This window comes from Dendropsophus ebraccatus, chromosome 1 (assembly GCF_027789765.1).
Source record: "Dendropsophus ebraccatus isolate aDenEbr1 chromosome 1, aDenEbr1.pat, whole genome shotgun sequence".
Lineage (NCBI taxonomy): Eukaryota > Metazoa > Chordata > Amphibia > Anura > Hylidae > Dendropsophus > Dendropsophus ebraccatus.
This window is the reverse complement of record NC_091454.1, coordinates 55,486,890-55,511,539: the sequence shown is the minus strand read 5'-3', so window position 1 is coordinate 55,511,539 and position 24,650 is coordinate 55,486,890. Positions and strand designations below refer to the sequence as shown.

The 24,650-nt window shown below is 41.7% G+C and overlaps 1 protein-coding gene across 4 annotated transcripts in view; it reads right to left on the bottom strand.

Moving 5' to 3' along the window:
- The window catches only part of NSD1 (nuclear receptor binding SET domain protein 1), a 56,887-nt gene that overhangs the window by 15,035 nt on the left and 17,202 nt on the right, over positions 1 to 24,650 (bottom strand). For 3 of the 4 annotated variants that reach the window (XM_069971075.1, XM_069971093.1, XM_069971084.1), the window contains exons 5-18: positions 21,317 to 23,414; positions 13,798 to 13,922; positions 11,656 to 11,896; positions 10,410 to 10,531; positions 9,508 to 9,562; positions 8,093 to 8,199; positions 7,691 to 7,831; positions 7,321 to 7,444; positions 6,035 to 6,235; positions 4,288 to 4,762; positions 4,006 to 4,211; positions 3,815 to 3,927; positions 1,893 to 2,162; positions 1,651 to 1,767 (exon numbers count right to left, since the gene is read on the bottom strand). In XM_069971075.1, the coding sequence (XP_069827176.1) occupies positions 1,651 to 1,767; positions 1,893 to 2,162; positions 3,815 to 3,927; positions 4,006 to 4,211; positions 4,288 to 4,762; positions 6,035 to 6,235; positions 7,321 to 7,444; positions 7,691 to 7,831; positions 8,093 to 8,199; positions 9,508 to 9,562; positions 10,410 to 10,531; positions 11,656 to 11,896; positions 13,798 to 13,922; positions 21,317 to 23,414 (4,395 nt within the window). The remainder of the gene's footprint in view (positions 1 to 1,650; positions 1,768 to 1,892; positions 2,163 to 3,814; positions 3,928 to 4,005; positions 4,212 to 4,287; positions 4,763 to 6,034; positions 6,236 to 7,320; positions 7,445 to 7,690; positions 7,832 to 8,092; positions 8,200 to 9,507; positions 9,563 to 10,409; positions 10,532 to 11,655; positions 11,897 to 13,797; positions 13,923 to 21,316; positions 23,415 to 24,650) is intronic. The other variant, XM_069971102.1, reaches the window with a different exon arrangement.

The following is a 24,650-nucleotide window of genomic DNA, read 5'->3' as shown; positions in this document are numbered from 1 at the left end:
AGTACGCAAGTTTGCAGGTGCAGGTTCGGGCGCCCGGCCATATTCACTAAGAGACGTGCGCCTTTTAGCGAATCCTGCTGTGTAGGGGACGGGGCTTCATAAATCCCCCCCCCCTCTGTGTCAAGTAAAAAAGTAAATCTGTATAAAATATGCCATGTTACATACGGTAGCATCAAGTTAAAAATGTTTTAACCCAAGCATTAGATGGCTATTACTACCAGCTAAACCTACCACTAGGGACAACGATTGTATGTTGAATCTATTGTTAAAACCAATGTGGAGTCCATAACTCTATAGGAAAACTTGTAATTGGTTCTAAACCTTGACCAGAAGGTGCTCTGTTTTTTCCTGTGTCCTGTTGGGCTATAGTGGGTGCTGAGGAGAATTACTTCACACTATTGCCGATGCACAGTCTCACATAGAAACACAATGGGTCACTTTTTATACCTATTCTCTTACAACCAGTACTTGCCATAGAATGCCCTATTATACAGGGTGATGTATGGCGATGATCTTTAAATCTGTGAAAACCATGCAATCAGCCAATGGACGAGTGTTTGCAGCCATAATACACAACTTAAGATTAGGAATTGTGGGTATAAAATGACCAGTGTCCCTGACAAATTGGGCCACTAGGAACATTTAATTGAACCAAATGATTAAGGTTACAGACAAACCCTATTTGATTTAAATGTCTCAATTTGATTATTTACACTATTACAGTGATGACTTTAGCAAGTAGGTTTATATTTGCTTGTTGAAAGAAAATCCAGCAAAATCAGAGTGTAAAATCTAAACAAAAACTTTCTAAATTAATCAGAATCAGCTGAGTGCAGAGAAGGTGAATGTAAACCTTCAAAGAGAATAAACAAGGAACTTCAATGCTGCATAAAAAACACAAGGAAAGAGCATGTACTGTTAAGCGCTACTGGATAATAGAATACCCACCCTCTATTAAAAAAAAAATAAAAAAAATAACGAAATAATGTAGTATGATGGAGCTACTAATATTTACTCTTATGGGAGTTATGTGAGCACCAGCTTGGTCAGCTGTTTTCACCATCCTGGTCACGGTCTGTTCCGGAAGGCCAGACAGACTGAAGAGCTGCCATTCCAGAGAAAGGCGAGACTTACATCTGTCAGGTGTATGCCATAAATATGCAAAAATGTTTGATATGTTCCTTTATAGTTATGAGCGAACCTGCTGTACATCTGATTCATTCAAACCTAAATGCTTGAAATTCGACTTGTGCTACCTGGATAAGTTTGATGCAGCCCGAGGGCTGCCAGGAAGACACGGATACAACCCATGGCTGTATCCATATTTTTTAGGACTTCCTCGGGCTGCACCCAGCTTCAGAAGGCTGGACCTGGGTTTTTAAGTAAGTTTCATGTAAATTGCAAACATATTTATATAAAATCTACTGTTGAGTCAGATTTTGAAACGTATAACGACGGTGACACCAGTTTTACTAACTTGGCCACATTTATTAATCTGTGTACAAGAAAAACAACAGAAAATTACAGCTCTAGATTGTCATGTGAAAATTACCCCAGTTTTTGTTTAACACAGATTGATAAATCTGGGCCATTACTTTTAATAGATTAGAATTGTAAAATTGTAAAAATAAATAAAAATCTAAAAATTACCTTATCAAGAGTAAGCATGTAGAAATTTGTGATATCGTGCTCCTGTGCATAGCGGATGCGAGCATGACACTCTTCTTCATCAATCATTTCTCCCACATACTCATTTACAAATTCCCCCTACAAGGAATACAGCATACAATAAATGAAAGAAAGCAATACAATAGAAGGCGTTGGAGAAAAGAAATTATATGCATAATGACTTGATCATTGCTGTGTCAAGAAAAGCAACATGAGGAACATACTTTTTTAATATCTGTCTTGCAACGTAAGCCCCAGCCTCTGCTCAGAGTTCGGAAAATCTCCACTTCTGGATACTGACGTTTAGAGAAAGCCTGATTCTGGCAGCTCTCGCCAGCTGGGCACACGGAGGGATGGCATTCATACAGCAGCATACGGTTAATGCATTCGGAGTCTTGGCCACAAGGGTTATCATCTGAGGCCTTACAGTTACAACGAGGAATTTCTGACAAATCAGCAGTCAAGATTTGAACCTTTCCAACGGGTCTGTTGACCTGCCAACAAAAGCACAGTTAGTATACCATCTAAGGCTAAGTTCACACAACATAAATTATAAATTAATCACGGTTGTTGTTGCAATTTGCAACAACGGCTGTGATTGACTATTTACACTGTGCAGCAGACAATAGAATCCCGGACGGAGTGTATACACATATTATACACTCCAGCCGAGATTGCAAGCAGCCGCAACGAAAACTGACATGTCCTGACAGTTCACACAATAGAGAGTGCGGCTCCAGACGCACTTTCCATTGTGTGCAATAGTGAATTGTGAGCTGGAATAAACTTCACTGACACCAGTCTCTCTGTGACACGGACGGGTCACAGAACGTCCGGTGTCTTACCCTGTGTGAACCAGCCTTAAAATGAAAGCTGGAATAAGATTGACCAAAACCTCAGAGATGAGTGTAACTTACAAAAACTAACTTTCTAGCTTTTTCCTCTGGCTCAGTATGATTTCAGCAAAGCAAACTTATCCAGGTATTATTCAGTTATTGTGTACATTTTATAAATAAGGCACAATAAATTTTTATTAATATTTTAAAGGATAAAATAATTTTATTGTTCAGGTCATTACAGAAAGATACACAACATGCTTTTTTTTGTGTGTTTTACATTCACATGGTCTGTGCATGGTCCGTAAATAGGGAAGATGTGCTGAGGAATGGGTATGGAGTTACCTGTATCATTCATGACGACGCCAGGAGCTCCGAAACAGTTTAAATGTTTGCGCTACTGTACTGATGCCGCATGTCACTACAGTAGCACAAACATTTAAACTGTTTTGGAGCGCCCGGCATCATTTAATATTCGGGCATCATTATTTATTGTTTACGGACCGTGCATGGAACATGTGAATGCCCCCTAAGGATACAAACACACACACACCGTATACGCAGCAAATACGCAGCAGATTTGATGGTGCAGATTTGATGCTGTGTTGAGTTATTTAGATCTAATCTGCTGCGTATTTGTTGCGTATTTGCTGCGTATCGTAGTGGGGGATTAATAAAAAACAATAATGCATATAAATAAGATGTAACCAAAGGGACTTTGTAGTATATCACAGAAATAATACATTACACTAGTACACTGTATTCTGCCTGTCAGCATGATGTTGACAGGCATTGTACCCAGCTGTGCTACAGCCAGGGACAGGTATCCAGAAACCTACCGTAAAGCAGTAGGATTACAGATATACTACTTTATTTATATTTAGGTTTACTACTTTACTAGACAATAGACAAAAAAAAAAGACTGTATGGTCACATTCCAAGTCCCTTAACGTCTTAATATTCCACCTGACAGGGAAAATAAAAGGGAACGGGTAGAACAGAGTCCGCAGACTTAAATGTTGTAGTCACAATCTGAAAGCAGAATGTAAGGGGTTAATCAGGAACTGAGGTTTCTCCATTTCTGGTGGTTACAATGGGAGCCCTGCACACCAGACCTGCATTGCCTTATTCTAACTCCACCCTAAAACCACATAACCAGGCAAGAGTACATGTGACAACCCAGCATAGTTAAAATATGTATACCATTCTAATACAATGAATGTGCCTTGAAACATAATCAATCCTGTCAGCTACAATTAATATTTCAAACTGATAAAATCAAAACTATACTATACCACTGTACTACTTACTTTAATATGCTTATAAGGCGGTGGCTTTTTATCATTTTTCTTTTCCTCCTGTAGTTGCCTCATTTCTTTCTGTGCTTTCAGCTCTTCAAATCTTTCCGCAGCTTCCATCAGTCCTACAGGAAGGAAATATAATTGTAAATCCAAAAACATGGGATAGCACTCTCAAAAACCCAAACCCTTTTCCAGCATACCTTTCTTGTAAACAGCATCTACTCCCTTGCTCATCTTATCTTTGTTAAGGGCATCTCCCTCCATGTATGGGAAAACTCTAGCCTGATGAGTCCACAAGTAGTCCTTAGAACCGAAAAACAAAACTGGGAACTCTCCAATATCGTGTTTCATCTTCTGGATATTTGTTGGAATGGTCTTAGGATGACAAACCTCAGCGGGCCACCACCTGCATCGAAAGACTGATTTTTATAACCATTACCAAAAAAGTTGGAATAGCGTTGGAATAGAAAGCAGTCTGTTACCTGTATCTACCAACTTTAACCCATACCACTTCTTTGTAATGTGGCTTTTTGCCAGCTTTACAGTCATTGCAGAACCAGCTTCCCTCAGGCATGTCAATATTAAGACATTCACGGTGAAAAGCAGCTGGACAGGACTCACAACAAAGAAGACTCCCCCCTGGAACAAAGAAATGCGGAATTATAAACTTCAGAATATTGCATTTTACAATGGAAAAGCATTTACAGATAACCACCATTGTCCTTTTACTAAGTAAAAACATGCAGACGATTTGAAAGTTGTAAATGGAAAACATACCTTCAGAGCACACGAAGCACCAGCTGACATTAACATGCTCATGGTTCTTACAACCTCTGCGAGGGGTAAAGTGGTTTGGGCAGATAATACTATTAGAAGCCAAGGTAACCGTTCCTGCTGCCTGACAGAAATCGTTGGCATGATAAGCAACGGGGCATCGCACACATCTCATCAAACGACCTGGCCCCAACATATTTGAGAGATATGGGGACAAAAAAAAATGAAAATTAACAATTAAGTAATACACATACATACCTATCTCTATTCATAGAATGCTGTTAATATACATTCTTTAGGTAATTTGCAGTGTATCTGGCATAAAAGTAGTACTGATTTAAGCATCTTTTGCTTAAATCAGCACCCCCTTGGTTGTGGTGCTGCTAATCTGCACTGCTGTGAACAGGTTCTGAGCAGTCTCCTTTCCCCCCCCCCTCCCCAAAAGCCAGCAATATAGTACTTTTCACCAATATAGGTAATGTGGGACCCATATATACTGTATGAATTTTATAGTATGCACTCCCTTAGAAACAAATAACACACACAGAGGTAAAACAAAAAGTATACAGTACGTGAGGGTTCGTCCTAGCTTTACCAAGCTAACAGCCTGTCTTCTCACCTTTACTGCCATGTTACTGCAAAAAAGCTGGTTCTTTTAAGACTGAATTGAAACTTGTGTGGTCACCAGCACTCAGTTTTAAAAAAGGGATATGCATATTGCTATACAGTTTCAACACCAGGTGGTGCCATAACAAGTAAATGTCATAGACCTCTTTGTTGGATATTTTTAATAGCAATTTACACTGTTGGAATTTTTTTTCATGATCCATACAGTAAATATGATATTTAAGTTCTTGCCGACATCTGCCGTACAAGTATGTGTTATTGGCAACGTCAGTGACCACATCCAGCGTTGGGAATTGAATCCCCTAAATGCCATTTTCAATAGCATCTGCAGCATTTAAGCAGTTAGATAACATGCGTTATTAACATGTCATTAAGGCCTTATTTACATGTTTAGTGCACGTTTCGTATATATACGGACAATGTGCTATGGAACAGAGTTTGGAGTTCCCGGCATCATCATTCATGATGATGCTAGAAGTTTCGAACCTGCTTAGATGTTTGTGCTGACTGTTTCAGCAGTACTGCAAATATTTCAACAAATTTGGAGATCCCAGAATTATCATAAACTCTTTTGTTCCATAGTACATCGTCCGTATGGTTCGGTCATTGTAAAAGTAAAAGTTATGGCTCTTGGGAGAGGAGCAAAAAACTAAAAGTGGATGCATTTGAAGGGCAGCAGCCTGTAATATGGGGGCAGCTCAGTAACTTGTCTCTGTTTTAGAAAGTTATAGGTTGACATTTTTTTTCTGTAGGGTACCCCAGTTTTACAGTAAACCATCCCACCCAATAAGTTCTTTTATATTTATTGACACATTAAATGTAGCTCACCTTTTGATGCAGATTGGTTGTTGGGGTTGTTGGAATGACAAGTAACGCAGACATGTAAAGAACAGCGGAAACCTCTGTTCAGTTGAACGGTGGCAGAATAATTAAGAGCACAATTTTCATGGTAGTACTTTCCACACAGAGGGAGTGAGCAGCGTTTTACACCTTCATCTGAGGACTTGCATACAAAACAGGTATGGACGCCTTAAAATAAATAAATAAAATAAATAGAAGGCCTGGGGAAGGCTGTGGACATTGTGTATCTGCATTTTTCAAAGGTATTTGATACTGTGCCACATGAAAGGTTGGTCTGTAAAATGAGGATGCTGGGACTGGGGGAAAACATATGCAAATGTGTAAGTAACTGGCTGAGTGATAGAAAACTAGTGGGGTACCGCAGGGCTCAGTATTGAGTCCACTTCTTTTTTACATGTTTATTGATGAGCTTGCAAAACTGCTTCCGAAATGGACCTGGGGATATTTGTGAACAGTAAACTGAACTTTAGTGATCAGTGCCAGACAGCAGCTGCCAAGGCTAATACAATAATGGGATGCATCAAAAGAGGTATAGATGCTAAAGATGAGAACATAGTTTTGCCTCTTTATAAATCACTAGTCAGACCACATATGGAATACTGTGTACAGTTTAGGGCACCGGTATATAAGAAGGACACAGCTGAACTGGAGCGGGTGCAGAGGAGGGCGACAAAGGTCATTAAGGGAATGGGTGGGTTACAGTACCAGGATAGGTTATCAAGCTTGGGGCTATTTAGTTTAGAAAAAAAGACGTCTTAGAGGTGATCTGATCACAATGTACAAATATATGAATGGACAGTACAGAGATTTTTCTAGTGATCTTTTAACACCTAGGCCTGTAACTATGAAAGGGGGAATCCACTACATCTAGAGGGAAGGTTTCACCATCAGCACAGTTGCGGATTCTTTACTATAAGATCAGTAAGACTCTTGAACACTCTGCCACACCATGTTGTCATAGCTGATTCATTAAACAAGTTGCTTTTCTTGAAACATTGTAAATTATGGGCACTATATTACATGTGATAGGATGTTGATCCAGGGATTATTCTGATTGCTATTTTGGAGTTGGGAAGGAATTTTTCTCCCTGTGATGGGGCAACTGGCATCTGCCTCATAGGGGGTTTTGCCTTCCTCTGGATCAACACAGTAGTGTTTCTCTAGGTTGAACTTGATGGACTCTTGTCTTCTTTCAACCTTATTTACTATGTTAAACAGAAGTGAATTATAGCTTACAGAGACCCTTTACTTACCTGAAGAGCACTCGCTGCAGATGAACTTTCCCTTAGGCATGTCACTCAAACCAAGGCACTGCAAGTGAAATGCTCCACAGCACTGTGCTTCACACAACAGCAGCTCTCCTGGCTTCTCACACACCTAAGGAAAACAGATAGGACATTTTCCAAATACACAGCAGTAAGGCAAGAGACATTTTTATTTTCTTTCCAACATTACAGTAACTCAGTAAAGGTGCATCCCATCTAAAATAGTAAGACATATCACTAGGACCAACCACTGGGTGGGTCCAACCTGAGATCATGAAAAGATGGAATCAGGGAGACACCGTTCCTGCATGATAAATCTGTGAAGGAGCAACACTTTACCAGCCTTTTAACAGTATACCTGACACACATTCTCTTTCATGGCAGCTCCCCCACCACCTCGCTCAAACTGGATCTTCTTTGATGTAGATCCATGCTCATGCTCCAGCCCTTCTTCAGCTGTGTCACTTGGACTGGCGGCACCATTTTCATGGAGTTCTCTCTATATATAAGGTACAAATCAAAGGATAAGCAAACACACCCAAAACCTAGTTTTGAAATGTACTTTACAGTGAGAATTTGGTAACTCCAGTATACACAGGCCAAGGAAGGCAGCAGATCCATAAATGAAACACATGCGTACAAACTCCAGTTGAGAGTCCAGATAGTAGAAGTCACACAGTTAAAAAATTGTTTGCAGAGCATTACACCTAGTTCTGAACAAACACTTGACAAAAAAAAAAGCAACTAGTCATGAACTCACCTCAGAATTTGATGATTCCTGACGCATCAGGCTATTTCCCTTTCTAAACCTGCCAGCAAGTCTTAGTCGTTTTCGTCTTTTTCGATTCTCAGAGAGCCTGCTAGATGCTGAAAAATGTAGGTGATCTTATGGTTCAGTAAGTTAAGATATCAAGAAAATGTAGAAAGCAGAAAAAGAGCAGTTAAAGAGAAATTGTTTTCTTGAGCCACATATTTTAAGTGGGTGTCCTGTTTAGAGAATATTTTGGGTAAATTCACACAGTTTATCTATGGATGTGCCTGGGTAAAGCCAGCTGTGGGATTTCAAATCCACAGCATGACAGTATTCTATAGTGAACTGGCCACAGATTTTTAGTCTTGGCTACTTATAAAGTAAAACTGTGCAGAAGTATGAATATGCATTTTGTAGTAAAATAACTGCAGATTGACAGCAAAATCCGCTAGAGCAGATATAGACTACCTATCCTGGGAAGGGGTGATATATGTCTTGGCTATGTTTTACTTGGGTGTATTATGGTCGTATTTTTAGATCTGTATTACTGCCGCAATCTAAAGCTCAAGTCACGTCAGGATCCATAATAAAGGGGATTTCCCATCAGAGGTAGTCATGTCCTATCCAAAACGCACACAGACGTGCACTGGTCTGCTGATTTTATGGGTCATTCTAAATAAAGTTTGGATATGGCTCATAGCTCAATCACTGATCTGAAGTGACTTTTTACATGCCCTAACCAAAGTATGCAGAATATAGGGCATAATTATGAGATCCTGGGGGGGGGGGGGGGCGTCAGACCATTGCCTGCCCCCCCCCCCCCCCCCCCCCCAGATCTCAAGAGCAAGGAGCCCTAAATCCCAGAGCCACTGGCAGCAAATCGCAGCTCCATTCATTCTATTTGAAACCACCAGCTGCATTCGTCTCTTATTGCTGTCTTCATAAAGAATGAGTGGAATTGCAGCCTGCAGCTCTATACTATGGAAACTTCAGGGTCCCAATTCTTAAAACCACAGGGGGGGGGGGGGGGCACCTATCCTGTGCATATTCTGGATATGACATAACTACACCAGATGAGAATACCTCTTAACTAGTATTTGAACAGCAGCATAAAGGTACTTTTGTTATGTGTTCTTCCATCTCCCAGATTTTTCCTGAATATTTGTAACTAACATTTGTAAGATTTTCAGGTATATATAGGTCAGTATTGTGAACAGACTTTGCTCAACCTGCTGATATTTTCTTTCTAAAAGTACAATCACTAATTATAGGACCATTTATAAATTAAAATACACTTGCAATGTTTTACAATTGAAAAATTATTTAGAATTTTGGAAGATACATCATTATTACATATTAATCTGTTTTCCGGTCATTTGTTACAGTCTTGGCACACAAATAGAACGTAGTTTACACAGTCATACCTGCTCGGTATCGAATACGTTTCAGAGAGCTTTTCTTCAGAGGAACCGATGCAGACTGTGTAATAAAAAAAAAAAAAAAGTAAATAAAATTGTATATACAATTATATAGTCAGTTCAGCAAAGTCATTAGAACATACTTGCTGTGCTATAAGACTAGCATCGAGCGGATCTGTATTTTTGGCTGACATGGAGTCCGCAAAAAATATAGATCCTATAGGCTTCTATTGGTGAAAAAAAATGTCACCTCAAATAGCCTCATAGACCAAAAGAGTGATAGAGTAATTTTAAAAACATATTTAATAAAAGTTATTGTTGTAATTGTACTGACTTGAGGAACATAGATGACATGTCAGTTTTACCATAGGGCAAACAGCGTTAACAGGAAACCCAGTGGGAAAAAAAAATAAAGCTTTTTTTTTTTTCCCCATTTTCACCATTCAAATAATTTTTTCCCCGTTTTTGCAGCATTTTTATTTAAAAATTAGGTGTCATTGCAAAGTACAATCGGTTTCACAAAGAATATGGGCTCATGTGGGTCTGTATTGGAAAAAATACAAGTGCTATGGCCTCTTAACCCCTTAAGAACAGAGCCAATTTTCATTTGTGCACCTTTGCTTTTTCCTCTGTGTTTAAAAGGGATTTAGGCATATTTGCCCTCCTCACCACTTGTCAATGGTTGAAGGCAGCAAAGAATTTAAACAGAGCATTGGCTGCACAGTTTATTCTGGGGACAATTTTGTTCCAGTGCTTGAGATCAGGGGAGGAAACCCAGTGGCCATATTCCCTTCAATCAGCATGTTGTCCTGTGAATAACTTGCTCAGATGGGAGTGCTCTTTTAAGTACAGTGTCTTTATGGTAACATACTCTATAAAGTCCAATAATTAGAGGTGAAGCACACTACCTTAGAAAAAGTAAAAGTATTTTCCTCTTCTTCTTCCTCTTTAAGGCCAAGTTGTTCATCCAAGTCATCAAATTCACACACTCTGGGGATTAGCTTACTCTTGCGTCTGCTCCTACATTGTTCTTTATTTTGGAAAAAATAAATAAAATAAAATTACTAAAGATGCTCCCAAATCTAGCTGGTCTTACCAAGTACCCCTGAGTATTTTGAGCCATCTCCTGTCTTTCTAGCCGACACCATTCCCGAGTTACAAGTTTTTCTAAAATCTGGTCTATATCCAAGATGGTGCTGGCCTGGAAACTACATTTCCCAGCGCTTCTCCCTGATTGGTCAATTTGTACCCATCCCCTTAGCTTTGTTTACTGCCCACTGCTGTCATTACTACATTGCACAGTAAACACAGTGCAGATCAATCCCTGACAATATGAATTAGTGGAATTATAGAATATAGTATTATATACCTTCAAAGCCTTCAAACACCTCCTGGCATTATACTCCTACAACACCCAATAAACTTGTAGACAGTGACTTATTTTTTTTCCTTACAGTTTATACAAAAAGTGGGCTAGTAATTACTACTGACCAACAAGCCCACTATAATAAACATTGGTAGTGATTGGTGATTTACATGCACCCAAGCACTACCAATGTCTATTACATTACTGTAATGGCCACACAGTGCTCACGGGGGATGGGAGACAGGACAGAGGTTAGAGGGGGTACAAAGTGATCATCGGTGAAGGGATAAAGGTCAGAGGGGCCATTGAATAACATTGGCAAATAAGGACAGGAAAACGGTCATGTGAATGTAGCCTAAATGTTTATAGAGAGAAAACCAAGTAAGGCTGGATTCACACTTCCACCGCAGCTCTGAGGGGACCAAAAAAAATAAATAAAAAAATACTGAAAAACAATCTCTTGTTCACTAAAATCCTTAAAAAAAAACAAAAAAAAAACACCCCATTTAAGTCAACGGGATGTCTCAGGTATCCATCTGCATCAGTCAGTGTTTTCACATAAACAGACTGCCTCGCTCCATTTTATGGCACTGAACTAACAGAGCACCGGCGGCAGTGTGAAATTAGTCTTAGTGATAATGGCCAGGGTACTTTTTACTGTAGTTTTATTTAATTCTGCTCTTATGATGTTATCAGTACAAGAGGTTCTCCCTCCAGAATAAAAGCTGACAAAACCAGCAACAGAAAAATTCATTTACATAAACAGGTTGTACTTCCTCTCATCCCACCTTGCTTTGACTCAGATTCTGAACCCCGATCAGGATGTTCAGAGGCATCTGAAGACAATGATGGTGTGATATTCTCAGTCTTAATGGGAAAATCATTGCAGAAAACTCCTGGAGAATTTGTTTCCATAGTAGAACTATCATCTGTATCACAAGTTGGCTGTAAGGACTGTTCAGCAATATGCTTCATTCGGCCACCATTACGTGGGCGTCCAGTACGGCTTCTCTCTTTGGGGACCTCAGACTGTTAAAAGTATAAAGTTTAGAATATATAAACAACATAAAGCTTTACCACACATGCAAAAGGATGTAAACAGCCAACATGCTTTCTCTTCTTTACGTCCATGTTTCAAAAGAATTGATGTAATACAGCTCCTCATTTTTTAAATTTACCACTGCTTTCTCTAGCGGTGTCAATGAGATGTTTCAAGTATACAAGACATCCCTATTAGACCATAATGCTACCCATGGTTGACAGGAAATGTACCACCAGAAAATTACCTTTATCAAGAATTTTTGGTGATGGTGATTTCGATAACTAGATAAAAATAATCCTGAATTCTTGCAGTTTTCACTCTGGCCACAGAACCCAAAAGGCTGACCCTGTAAACAAAGCCTTTTAGCACTACTTTAGGATTACAGTGAAAAGTGACACCAGTATATAGGTAAGATGGATCAGGCCATTCACAATAGGTGATTGTTACAGCTTACTCTCCCCCTACCCCAGAATCATACAAGATTGTTGGCAAAAAAAAGAGCACCTGGTCAATCTAGTCTGTCCTTATATTCTCTCTCTTATCCTAGGATTCATAGATGTTTATCCACTTACTGTAGCTTTACCTAACACTTTAACTGCTTAGAGGGGTTATCCATCGCTACAAAAACATGGCCACTTTTCCCCCCTCTCGTCTCCAGATTGGGTGGGATTTCAAATGGAGCTTAGTTGCAAACCCCACTTAGGGTATGTGCACAAGTTCATTCTTTGGACAGAGGAAAGAATGGAGTCTATGACATTGGCGGAGACACGCGCGCCTGCTGCAGTCCGCGAGCGGCGCATTTTCCGTCACTTTTCAGCAGTGTGCACAAACCCTTGAACTGGAAACATTAGAGGGGAAAATTTTTGTAGCGCTGGATAACCCCTTTAAAGTTTGTTCTAAATCATTTCTGTTACTTCTGATCTGTCCCCTAACTATTCTCAGATTGTCCCCCTTTGTTCTTGTGCTCAGTTTTCTTTTTTCCTCCTGAACCTTATTTAGCCCTGTACAATGACCTCTACATAGTTTGCACAGCATGCCTAGAAAAAAATCTCCCATTGAAGTCAAAAGGTCAGCTCTAGACTTTTGTTTACAGTGTCCATGTAGCTGCAGTAAAGCATTTACCAAAATGTATTTTTTATTTTTTTTTAAACATCTGCAACTACTATTTTTACAGCAACAATTAACTAACTTGTACACACTGAATAACCCAGGTAGGGACAAAGAAATTCTAACGTTAACCTAGCGTCTCGATGAATGAATTAAAAGGCCATAAATTTGACTTCGCATTTTTTAGTTTGAAGTTACAATACTACTGGCAGGGCGATCCTGGCTAAACAGCTTTCCAGTCAGGCAGCTAAACCAGGCATCCCATTCTTATATAATTCCCAACAAGAGAAAATTATGAGTTCACAGGGTATAGCAGACACTCTTGCTGAATTCTATGATGACAGATTATATAATTTAAATAAGAACTCTAACACAATCTAGCCCGGTGGCTCAGCTATTGAGACCTTTCTAAATAGCATTCCCTTCCTTCCAGCTCTTCCCACCAGTTAGCGGAGCCGTCCCACCTAGTTAATGAAGCATTTACCTAAATTTTACCATATTAGCTGAGCAGAAGAACAGGCAACATGGCTTCACCCATAATAAAAAAAAAAAAAAAGGGAAAAATTTTAGGGGGAAATGGACTGAGTTACTGTGATGTGAACAGCCCCAATAAATGTATGATCTTGGCCTTCTAGATTATAGGAAAGGTGAAAAACTAGAAGTAACAGGGAGATCCCAGATCAATATTCCTTTTTTCAAAAAGTGTTTCTGGAATCAGACAAGAAAAAGATCAAAACCATTAAAGCGACCCTGGATAACAAGAATATATAGAGATGTTTACCAGAGAAGAAGCCACGGGCTGACTGCAATTCCGTTTCGTTGGAGCGACGGACGTCCAGTGCTCATCTGCATGATTTAGGGTTCTCTTTTTTGATTTTTTTCTGTGTTTTTTACCCCAACTTGATCCTGAAAGAACAAAAAAAAAAAAAAAACTGTCAGTAACCATCAAGCTACATGACCTACTTACTGGCTGCTTTTAGGCTAGAGCCTCACAGTTATACACAAAACTGTTACCCTATGGTGGCCGAGGCTGCACCAACAGCTGACCACACAATCGAAATAAAAGTCATTTAATGTTATTGATACTTATTGAAGAGGCCGACAATCTTTGTTCAAGCTGCTTATTCCTTTAGTTCTCATAATGAAATAAATATGCACATTCAACAGACCAAGGTTAGGAAAAATACCAGTCGGCCAAATGAACATTTATGTAATAGTAATCTCAAAACAAAGACGTCCACTCACCTCCCCGGATCCAGTGGCGGGTCCTGTATCACAGCGCTCTGGTCCCCGGCCGCTTCCTGGTGTCTGACGCGGGCTCGAGACGTGACCAGAAAGCGGCCGGGGACCAGAGCGCTGAGATACGGGACCCAACGCTGGAACCTTCCCGGCCAGATCCCAAAATAGCCCCTCCGCTGGAGTACCCCTTTAAAGGAAATGTGTCATTATTATTTTTGTTTTACAGTGGTACCTCGGTTCTCGAACTTAATTGGTTCCGGAAGGCAGTTTGAGAAGCAAGCAGTTTGAAAACCGAGCAGTGTCTTCCCATAGGAAATGATGTAAATGTGATTAATTGGTTCCAGCAGCCACCAATAATTACCTACAATACTCATTTATTACACTGATAAGTGCTCAGTATAATCACTACAGTACAGAACAGCACTATACTGTACAGGACATTAAACATAAGAAATGTTCATCAGAACCAGCAATTATAGTACAGTAGTCACCAACTCCTCACCCATCCTTTACTGTATAGCGTCCCCCCCATCCAACCACTGTAATGTATGGGAGATGGTGGTGCACTGCCTGTACTACTACTGCACGGTATATGCACTTCAGCAGTCTTATACAGCACTGTACTGTATGTGAAGCCTCACCACTGCTCAACTCGCCAGGTACAACCCACCATCCACGCTCGCAAAAACATTCGAAAACCGAGCAAAGTTCGAATTCCAAACACTACTTCTGGATAAATTTTGGTTCGAATACCAAGCAGTTAGAGTTCCAAAGCGTTCTAAAACCGAGGTATTACTGTATTTAACTAATGTCTTTTAAAATAGACTATTTGGTGTTTTGTAAAAAAAATAATAATGTACTGCACTGAGGGCTGCCATTTGCAATAGCATCTGTGTAATATCTCCCTGCATGACATATACAGTTGCTTTATGGCAGCTGACAGTCTACAGACGCTAAATCGACAGTTCCCCACTGGTCCGCTACAACCTAGCTGTGAGCAGACATGGAGATGAAAAGGAAGCCAGACGCCATACTTCTGAAGCCTATGAGGCCCTATTACACCAAAGGATTATCAGGCGTACTTGGCGGATTACCAGCCGCTCTGGCCAATCATCATGTGGTGTAATAGCCGACGTTAAAAGACCACGACCAACCGACATGCACAATGTCATCTGATCATGGTCTTTCGACAAAAAACACGACCATGTCAGCGGCTACACGCTGCTCCATGAAATAGCAGACCACTGCTGACTTCAGCGGGCAGCCGAACAATCTAATAATTGTCCGGGATACCTCTCCTGCTGCTCCTGTTTGCTGTCTGTGCATGCAATAGCACAGGCAGCAAGCAGGGAATGAGGGGAAGCGAGCGCTGACCTGACAGCGCTTCCCCCTTATCATCATGTGTAATACGGCCTTTAGAGAAGCTGCACTTTGACCAGCACTAACCTCAGCAAGGTAAACAGCAGTGCTAAGAAGTTCTCTCCTTCCTCCATACAGACTGTGACTCATCTGATATGGAGCCCAAGCAGCCAAGACTAAGGTGCCTATTCCACGGAGGGATAATCGGCCCGATTCGCTCCGTGGAATGGAGAGAACGATCAGCCGATGATCATGTCATCGGCTGATCATTCATTTAGGTTCAAACCTAAAATCAGTCACCACCCGTGAATCGCTACGTGGAATAGCGGGCACGGAGGGCGACCGACGTTTTCCCAATCATACATTACCTGTCCAGGCACAGGTGGTCTTCTCCCGGTCCCGCGCGGCAGCATCAGCTTCTGTCTGGGCTGACAGAGCGCTAAGCCAATCACTGGCCGTGGCCAGTGATTGGCTGAGCGTTCTGTCAGTTCAGTCAGGCCGCTCCGAAGCTGCTGCGGCGCGGAATCGGGAGAAGGAGAAGACCTGCAGCCTGGACAGGTAATGTATGAAACAAGGGCTGCAAGGACATCGGTAACGATGTCCCTGCAGCCCTCGCTAATGATTGTCGGGCCGTGGAATAGGCCAAGTAAACGAGCACCGATCTAGCAGATCGGCGACCGTTTACATCAGGCCCTGCTCGGCTCGTGGAATAGGACCCTAAGCTCAGTGCAGCAGCAGGGGAGGCGATGCTTAGAAAGGTCGGTCATGTCCGGAGAAGGGAAAAAACTGTTAGGGTCCTTTTAGATGTGGCGATCCGTTTGCACAACAAATCCAGGGGCCCGGGCTGCGCAGACAATCCTTGTATTGTCCGTGCTGCCTGGGAAACTGACAGGATTGATATGTATATATCTGTGCTGTCAGTTTAAAGATCACAAGCAGTGTATACTTACATCCGCCCTGCTGGTGATCCAGCATATCTTCTACAGTCTGGCTGCTAGCTGTATCCTCAGGCCCCACCTTTGCCAGGAGCCTGACAATACAGCCAGCAGCATCTTTAAAGCCTACTCTAAAGAAGCGTTTTCCCCGCCCTCAGCTTTTCACTTTTACACGGGCCTATTCACAACTAGACTAGGTGGTCTTTTCTGGCTGACTATCTTCTATGTTTCTAACTAAATATTCACCATAGACACAGAAACACTGCTAACAATGCCAGATCCCTGTAATATTGGATGTCAGCCATAGTGATATAGAGGGGTCACACATAGTGATATAGAGAAGTCACACAGTGATATAGAGGGGTCACTGTGGGTGTGGGGGCACACCATAGCGCGCACACACACACACGCAGCCTGCTGCAGCCATAGAACACTGAAGAACAACACCACACTGAGGACAGAGGTTACTGCTGCACTACTTATGTCTTCTCCTCCTCCTCTATATTACACAGGATATCTTCATATTACACTGCTGCTCATATACAATCATCCAGCATCCAGAAGGAGAACAGTACAGATGTCCCCCCACACAATGGACTCTTCCAGCTCAGAAACAAAACTGCCAAATAGACCAACAACTTTTCCTCGACCACCTTATATAATAGGGGCAGTGTCCTATTAGAATGTTGCTCACAATATATATTGATGGTCGGTATATTTTTTCCGACTCCAGCCAAAACTAGCTCCGACTCCACAGCCTTGGCTATAACCTTTACTGACAAAGGATATTATATAGAGGTGTTTTGCATATAACCTAGGTGAGATTTTTATTTCAATTCCAGGCCAAATTTTTAACCCCTTCTCAACACGTGACATACCTGCATATGTATAAGTATAGTACAGGCTCAGGTGCTGCACCTTCACCTGCAGTTAAGGGTAACTTCACACGTACCGGATTCTCAGTGGATTTCACACTGCAAGTTTGCAGCGAAATCCGCTGCAAATCATGGTAGTGTTAAGTTCCATCGGGTCACATACCCACAGCAGAATTTTCATTCAGCTCCGAGTATGTAACCCGGCTCCTTTAACCCCATCGCAGCCCGCCATTCGCAGCCCGCCGTCTGCTTGGCGCCATGGCTGCATGTGAGGCTCAGATGCAGCCACGGCACCAAGCAGGTAATGAATGCTGCTGGCTCCGGTCGGGGATTTAAAGAGGCTGTGTTACATACTTGCAGCAGAATGAAAATTCTGCTGGGGTTATGTAACCCCATTGAACTTGACACAACCAGGACTCGCAGTGGATTTCGCTGCAAACTTGCAGTGTAAAATCCGCTGCGAATCCGGTATGTGTGAAGTTACCCTAAAGGAGTATTCTGGAGAATTATTTTCTATTTCACGCAACGTTTGCACAGCATTTTTGGGCTGAAAAATTGCCACAAAAATGTGCAAAAGACTTCCCGCAGCTTTTCTGTATTTTAAGCATTTTTTTCTGGCATTTTCTCATTTTTGTGTACATTAATATAAGCATTTCTAAGCATATAGACATGATGTTTATGACATGACTGCAAATGCACTGAAAAACTCCATTAAAAAAAAAAAAAACTAAAAAAAAAAAAAAAACATCCTGTGGGTATTAAATTTTATTTTCCCCATTAACTCTCAGCTAACATGCGGCCACAGTGTTATTGGCACCAAAAATGAATGCTCTAAATTTGGTGTTTTTCCGCTTGGTCCATCTAGTATGCCCTTTTAGAACTACTTTTCTTATGTATGTTTATCCAGGCAGTTTTAAATTCAATTACTGCAGATTTGCCATCCCCATCCTGCCGTCTAATCTGTCAATCACTATCAATGGCTGCTCTCTGTCCCCTATCCCCTAAGTCCGTTGCCTCGGGGTCACCTTTGACTATGCCCTGTCCTTTAAACCACATATTTAGGCCCTGACCACTTCCTGCCGCCTTCACCTCAAAAACATTTCCAGAATCTGCTCTTTTCTCACCCCTGACTGCACAAAACTGCTGGTACATGCTCTCATTATCTCCCACTTGGACTACTGTAACATCCTCCTCTCTGGCCTTCCATCAAACTCCCTTGATCCCCTCCAGTCTATCCTTAACTCTGCTGCCTGACTAATCAACCTTTCCCCTCGCTTTGCCTCTGCCTCCTCCCCCCTCTGCCAATCCCTTCACTGGCTCCCCATTGCCCAACGTATTCACTTTAAATTGTTGACAATGACGTACAAGGTCATCCACAACCTGTCCCCTCCGTACATCTCTGACCTGATATCCCGCTACCGTCTCTCACGCAACCTTCAATCCCCCCAGTGACCTCCGTCTGCACTCCCCCCTTGTTCGTACGTCGCACAACCGCCTCCAAGACTTTGCCCGAGCCTCCCCCATACTCTGGAGCTCACTACCCCGACACATCCGGCTCTCATTCACCATCAAGTCCTTCAAAAGTAACCTGAAAACCCATCTCTTCAAACTAGGCTATAACCTATAATTTTGCATCACACTTGACTGGCTACACTTTACCTCCTGTTTCTCTCCCCATACCTTATAGATTGTAAGCCCTCGCGGGCAGGTTCCTCTTCCCCCATGTACCAGTCTGTCTTTTGCCTTCATGTAATGTGTCCTGATCTTGTAATGTTCCTGCTTGTTACCCCTATCTATTGTATAGTGCTCTGGAATTAAGGGCGCTTTATAAATAAATAATAATTTGCAAGTCAAATCTGCTGAAAGATTCATCCAAGCATCTACTACTTTTTTAATAAAGTAAAATTTTCTCATGTTTCAGATTTTTCTCAACTAACCTCAGATAACAGGTCACTCTGCCTGTCAATCAAAGCGCTGCAACTAGTCACACGAGGCTCCCCGTCCAGATGACTAGTTACTGCCCCTTTCTTGGCCTCGCATGCTGGAATAAAACACCTTTTTCCCCTTTTGTAAAGCTACAGCTGCAGAAGTGGCTGGTAAATCACCTGGGGCCTGTTTCCGGCCTCCGTGCATCTCCTGGCCCATTCCCGGCACAGGCAGTGTGGCGTACACTGACTGCGCTGGGAATCCCCGAAGCTCTCTCGAGCAGGCGAGCGTCTCATCGAAAGAGCTCGGGGACGCTCAGCTGCCGGGAGAGCTTTGGAAGAATGACAGAGGCTTCGGCAACTTCCAGAGCCTCAGTCATTCTACCCAAGCGCTATGGGCAGACGAGGGTCTCAGAGCTCCTTCGATCCCCAGCGCAGTCAATTTATGTCTCACAGCCTGCGCCGGAAACGGGCCAGGAGACGCGGGGAGGCCGGGATCGGGTCCCAGGTGAGTTAAGTTGTTTTTTTTTTTTATAGTGGTCGCCCCATACGGTGGGGATGGGGAGACTATACCTGGCGTATAAGACGACCCCCAACTTTAAGATTTTTTTGGGGTTAAAAAGTCGTCTTATACGCCAGAAAATATGGTAGTTTACTATGCCCAGAATTTGAGAATTAATTTGAATTGCATAAAAAAAAAATTGTTAATTCGATTCTCACCACTGCTCTGACCTGCAGGGAGAGCAGGGCCCAGGTGTGTAGTTACCGGTAGCCTCCAGCTTGAACAGGGAGTCTGACTGGGCCTGGAGTAGCAAGCTGCCTATCCTGCAGGGCCGCACACCCGCACCCAGGAGATCGCTGCTGCCTGGGGTAGGGGAGACCCAGATCACCGGAGAGCAGGTGAGGACTTGGCATGGTGCTCCACCCCTACCTAGTAACTACCACCACTACTACTACTCCCACCACTATTGCTACTACTACTACTCCCACAACTACTACTCCTATTAGCTTCTACTACACCCCCCATCCACTATGCCTCTACTACTACACCCATCATAATTAGTTAAAAAAAAAAAAAAGCTTTTAAATTGAGTGTAATTTTTCTTTTTTAAATTGAGATTTTATTTTTTGGCCGTATCACCCAGCCATCAGTAACCTAAACAACGAGCTATCAATAATTGTTAGGAAAAGAGCAGCATATCAGGAGAAGATTGCTAAATGACTCTTGATGAGTGCAGAGCTGCTTGTCTTTCCTTCCTGCCCACTCATCCCCCTTGGCCCCTCCCCCCTCCATAGGTTATAATGGACACTCAGCAAACCTGTCTTCATTTTGCTTCCCTGTAAAGAAGACTTAGGGGAGATTTATGAAAGGGTGTAAATATACACCTGATGTAAACTGCCCACAGCAACCAATCACAGCTCCTCTTATATTTTACCAGAGCTGAAAGCTGAGCTGTGATTGGTTGCTGTGGGCAGTTTACACCAGGTGTATATTTACACCCTTTCATAAATCTCCCCCTTAAGGTCCATTTACACAGAAAGATTATCTGACAGATTATCTGCCAAAGATTTGAAGCCAAAGCCAGGAATGGATTTGAAAAGAGAAGAAATCTCAGGCTTTCCTTTATCACCTGATCTCTGTTTATAGTCCGTTCCTGGCTTTGGCTTCAAATCTTTGGCAAATAATCTGTCAGATAATCTTTGTGTAAATGGACCCATATTTGCCTGATAATGAGCAGATTGTGTGTGTGTGGGGGGGGGGGGAGGGGCTGCAAAACAGCTTTTTAAGTACAGAAATAGTCTTTTTTGCCTAATAAAATCTATTAAGAGTTTCTTAAAATTGCTTGAAAGATTGATTTCAGCAAAAAAAATAAAAAAAATAAAACCACTTTTAACTGGAGTTTTAGCTAAAACAAGCATTTTGTGATTCAATTACAAACATTCTAAATTTCTAAAGATTCTATTACCTCGTTTGCGTGGTTCTGCTTGGGTTACTGCATTAGGAAGCCCAGTTGCTGAAAGCGTGGCATAAGAATCCTGCTGCGGAGGTGTTGTCTCTTCTTTCTCACGTGGACTGGCAGCAGGAAGGCTACTGTCTTGGCCCATTTTACCAGCTTGCTTAAACCTTTGCCAGCGCTTTTTTGGTGCAACACAGTTAGACTCATCAGACTCATCCCATCCTAGGCACTCATTACTCAGTTCAGACTCTGGTTCAACCAGCCCCTTGCAACAAACAAGCGTTTCACTGTTATGGCTTTGGTGAGGCTGTGCTTCACTTGCATCAGCGGTTTTAACAACTGCCTGGACAAATTTACCTAAATTTTCTTTTGTTAGTGTGTCTTTTTTAGGAGACTGCTTGCAGTGGAAGGAAGAATCCAGCTCTATCCCGCCAGGTGCACTTCCAGCCAATGAGTGTTGTGCAAGGTCTGAAGAGGATTTGTCCTCACAAGTAGAGTTCTTTGATGTACCAACAATCAAGTTTTCTTTTGCCTGGACTCTTCTTTTCTGCAGAATACATGGTTTTATAAATTTTTTGTTCGAGCATGCTACTTTAGAATTAAGGTTTGCAGAATCGTCCACACTACCTGTAGACAGAGGCCGTGGTGGTGCACTGAACTGTACTTTAGAAGACTCACCTATAGCACAACTAGAACTGTCAGTCTTATATTCAGACTTAATACCAGCCACTGACTGCTTGCATGCTGTTCTTTTTTCAGAAGAGCTGTCATGATGGCTATACATGGAATCTGTATTCTGTCCAGTCATAATCTGCCTCTCCTTTTCTTTGGTATCATGCAAATCTTTGATTAACATCAATAGGGTGCTGTATTCATAACCTGGCTCCATAGGTATTTTATTTTGCCGAGACTGTTTAGAGTCTGCACTTTCACAACTGTCCTCCCTACCTGCCCTGTTGGATGGCTCTTTTAGGCCAGCCATTAAATGCTTCACTTCCCCAGCCTGTAAAAGGCCACAAGCTCTTCCATGAGAATCTGTTGAAACTGCAGGCACATTCCCATTCCGCGTCGTGGAGTTTACCTTAACATTTTCATGTTTGGGATGCGACGATGGATTTTCCACATTTGAACAGGATTTGTTATCAACTTTTAAAGGAATTTCTTGCTTAGTTGAATTGGAATTTTTATTGCTATCTAACACATGTAAAGATTTCTCAGAAGAATCTGATGCTGAAGATACAGTATTATAGGACGAAGAGTCTCTTAGGGAACGCTCATTACTCTGTTTACCTGGACTGTTCAATTTCTCTGCTGTCAAGGGGCGCTCTTTACGAGGGGACTGTGTGTCTTTTTTGCAACCCTGCAAATCTTTGAAAATAGCAGACTTCTTGTTGGAGTCTACAGGGCTGGAAGTAGACGTTTCCCTTGGCCGTTTCTTGTTTTTACTCGTACTGGCTGACAGTTCATCCTCTGACCTTAAACACTGAGTAGAATCAGGACCCATGGTTTCAGCCTGAGTTTTAAAGAGGTCATTGGTAAAGGACACACTGTCTATTTGAGATTTCATTTCCACTAAGCAAGGATCTTCCTTCACAACACAGGCACTCTTCTCAAACAACTCAGAGGAAATGCCCGAAATCAAATCACAACTAGTTGCACTGGAACTAACTTCCTGATTAAGGCTGTAGGAGTCATTCAATCCTTGCCCAGTATTACCCTCCTCCTTAGGGGGTGTCATTGTAAACTTTGTATCATCCATTTTGCTACACAAATAATCAGGAGACATTGGTTTTTCAGAGCTAACAGAGTCTTCATGCAACTGTTTGGTCTTGGCAGCAATCTTATTTATAGGCTTATGGTTAACGCCTTCTTTTTTATAACCAGAGTTTATTTTAGCGCAAGAAAATGGGAGAGAAGTTTGCAGAGAGGGCCTTACAAAACCATTCAATCCGCTGTTCATTGTGCCATTGAACTCCTTCCCAGCACACTCCGCTTGTTGATCGGCATGACTTTCAAAATGTATATGCTCCCCGTATCCGGTCTTGGAAAGGCAATCCACAGCATGAGCAATACTTGACTGCCACAATGATAGTAGTTTTGAAGGAATCTGAGAAAGTAAGAATGGTTTGTGTTACATGCATATTTAATACTTCTTTAGTATGTAATTCTAGTGGCCTAGTGCTTATCCATAAAATATGGGACTGATTGTGGGGTGTCTAACCTCTAGGGCTCCTATGATCTTTAGAATGGTCACCCAAGTTTCCAATCAGGATGGAATGGCAGTGTGGACATATGATCACTGCTCCATTCATTCTCTATAACATCTGCAAAAGAAAGCTAAGCTCTGTATCTCCAGCGACTATCATAGAGAATGAATAGAGCATTGATGTGAACGCATGACCACTGCCCCCCCCTTTTTTTTAACACTTTCAGAATAAAAACATGTTATAGGGTACATTCACACTTACCGGATCCGCAGCGTATTTTCTGCTGCAGATCCGCTGCGGATCCACAGCAGATTTCATTTAAATAACTGAACACAGCATCAAATCTGCTGCGTATCTGCTGCAGATCCTGTAGGTGTGAACGCACCCTTATGAGGGTTTTTTTTAGAACCATATTGTTGATTCAGGTGTGAATCTTATGGGCCTGTATAATCCGACATATATGTACAACATGGAGCAATCTGAGACGTAATTCGGGTGTGATCTGGGGTTAGTTAAGGTGAACAAGAGCTATGGAAATAGCTGAGAACGTTTACGTCTATTGCAGAATGCTGATACCATAATGTTTCTTTGACTGTTTCATCACTACAAAATTAGATGCACAGTGCAGTCCATGCCCTACAACAAGACAGGCTCTTATAACTGATCCTGCATTTGGAAATCTACCACACACATACTAACCCCGTAGGGATATATACATACAGTATAAACTGGTAGGTGGAAAACCCCTACCTGCCTGAAAGTAGCTTAGTCAGAGGCAGATAGAGTTAAGGACTACTAATTAAGGACTGCTGGATTTAACATGAGAATTACAGCCTGCAACAATGGTGTAGCAACTGCATTACTGTGATGTGGGGGGCAGCTCAAAATTTTATATTAAATAAAATAAAGCAAAGAAGAAAAAAAAAGAATAAAAAAAAGATATACACGTAGTATAATAAAGGACTACTTTACATGGATTTTGTAAGGGAACCACATTCACTAGTCAGGATAAAGACTAGCTATACTAAAAAGAACAAAGCTGCATCCAAAGCCATGCCATACAAACTAAAATTATACCGAAGAAATGTACAGATACAGGATATGCATTTCTGCCATATGATGCATGATGGATTTTC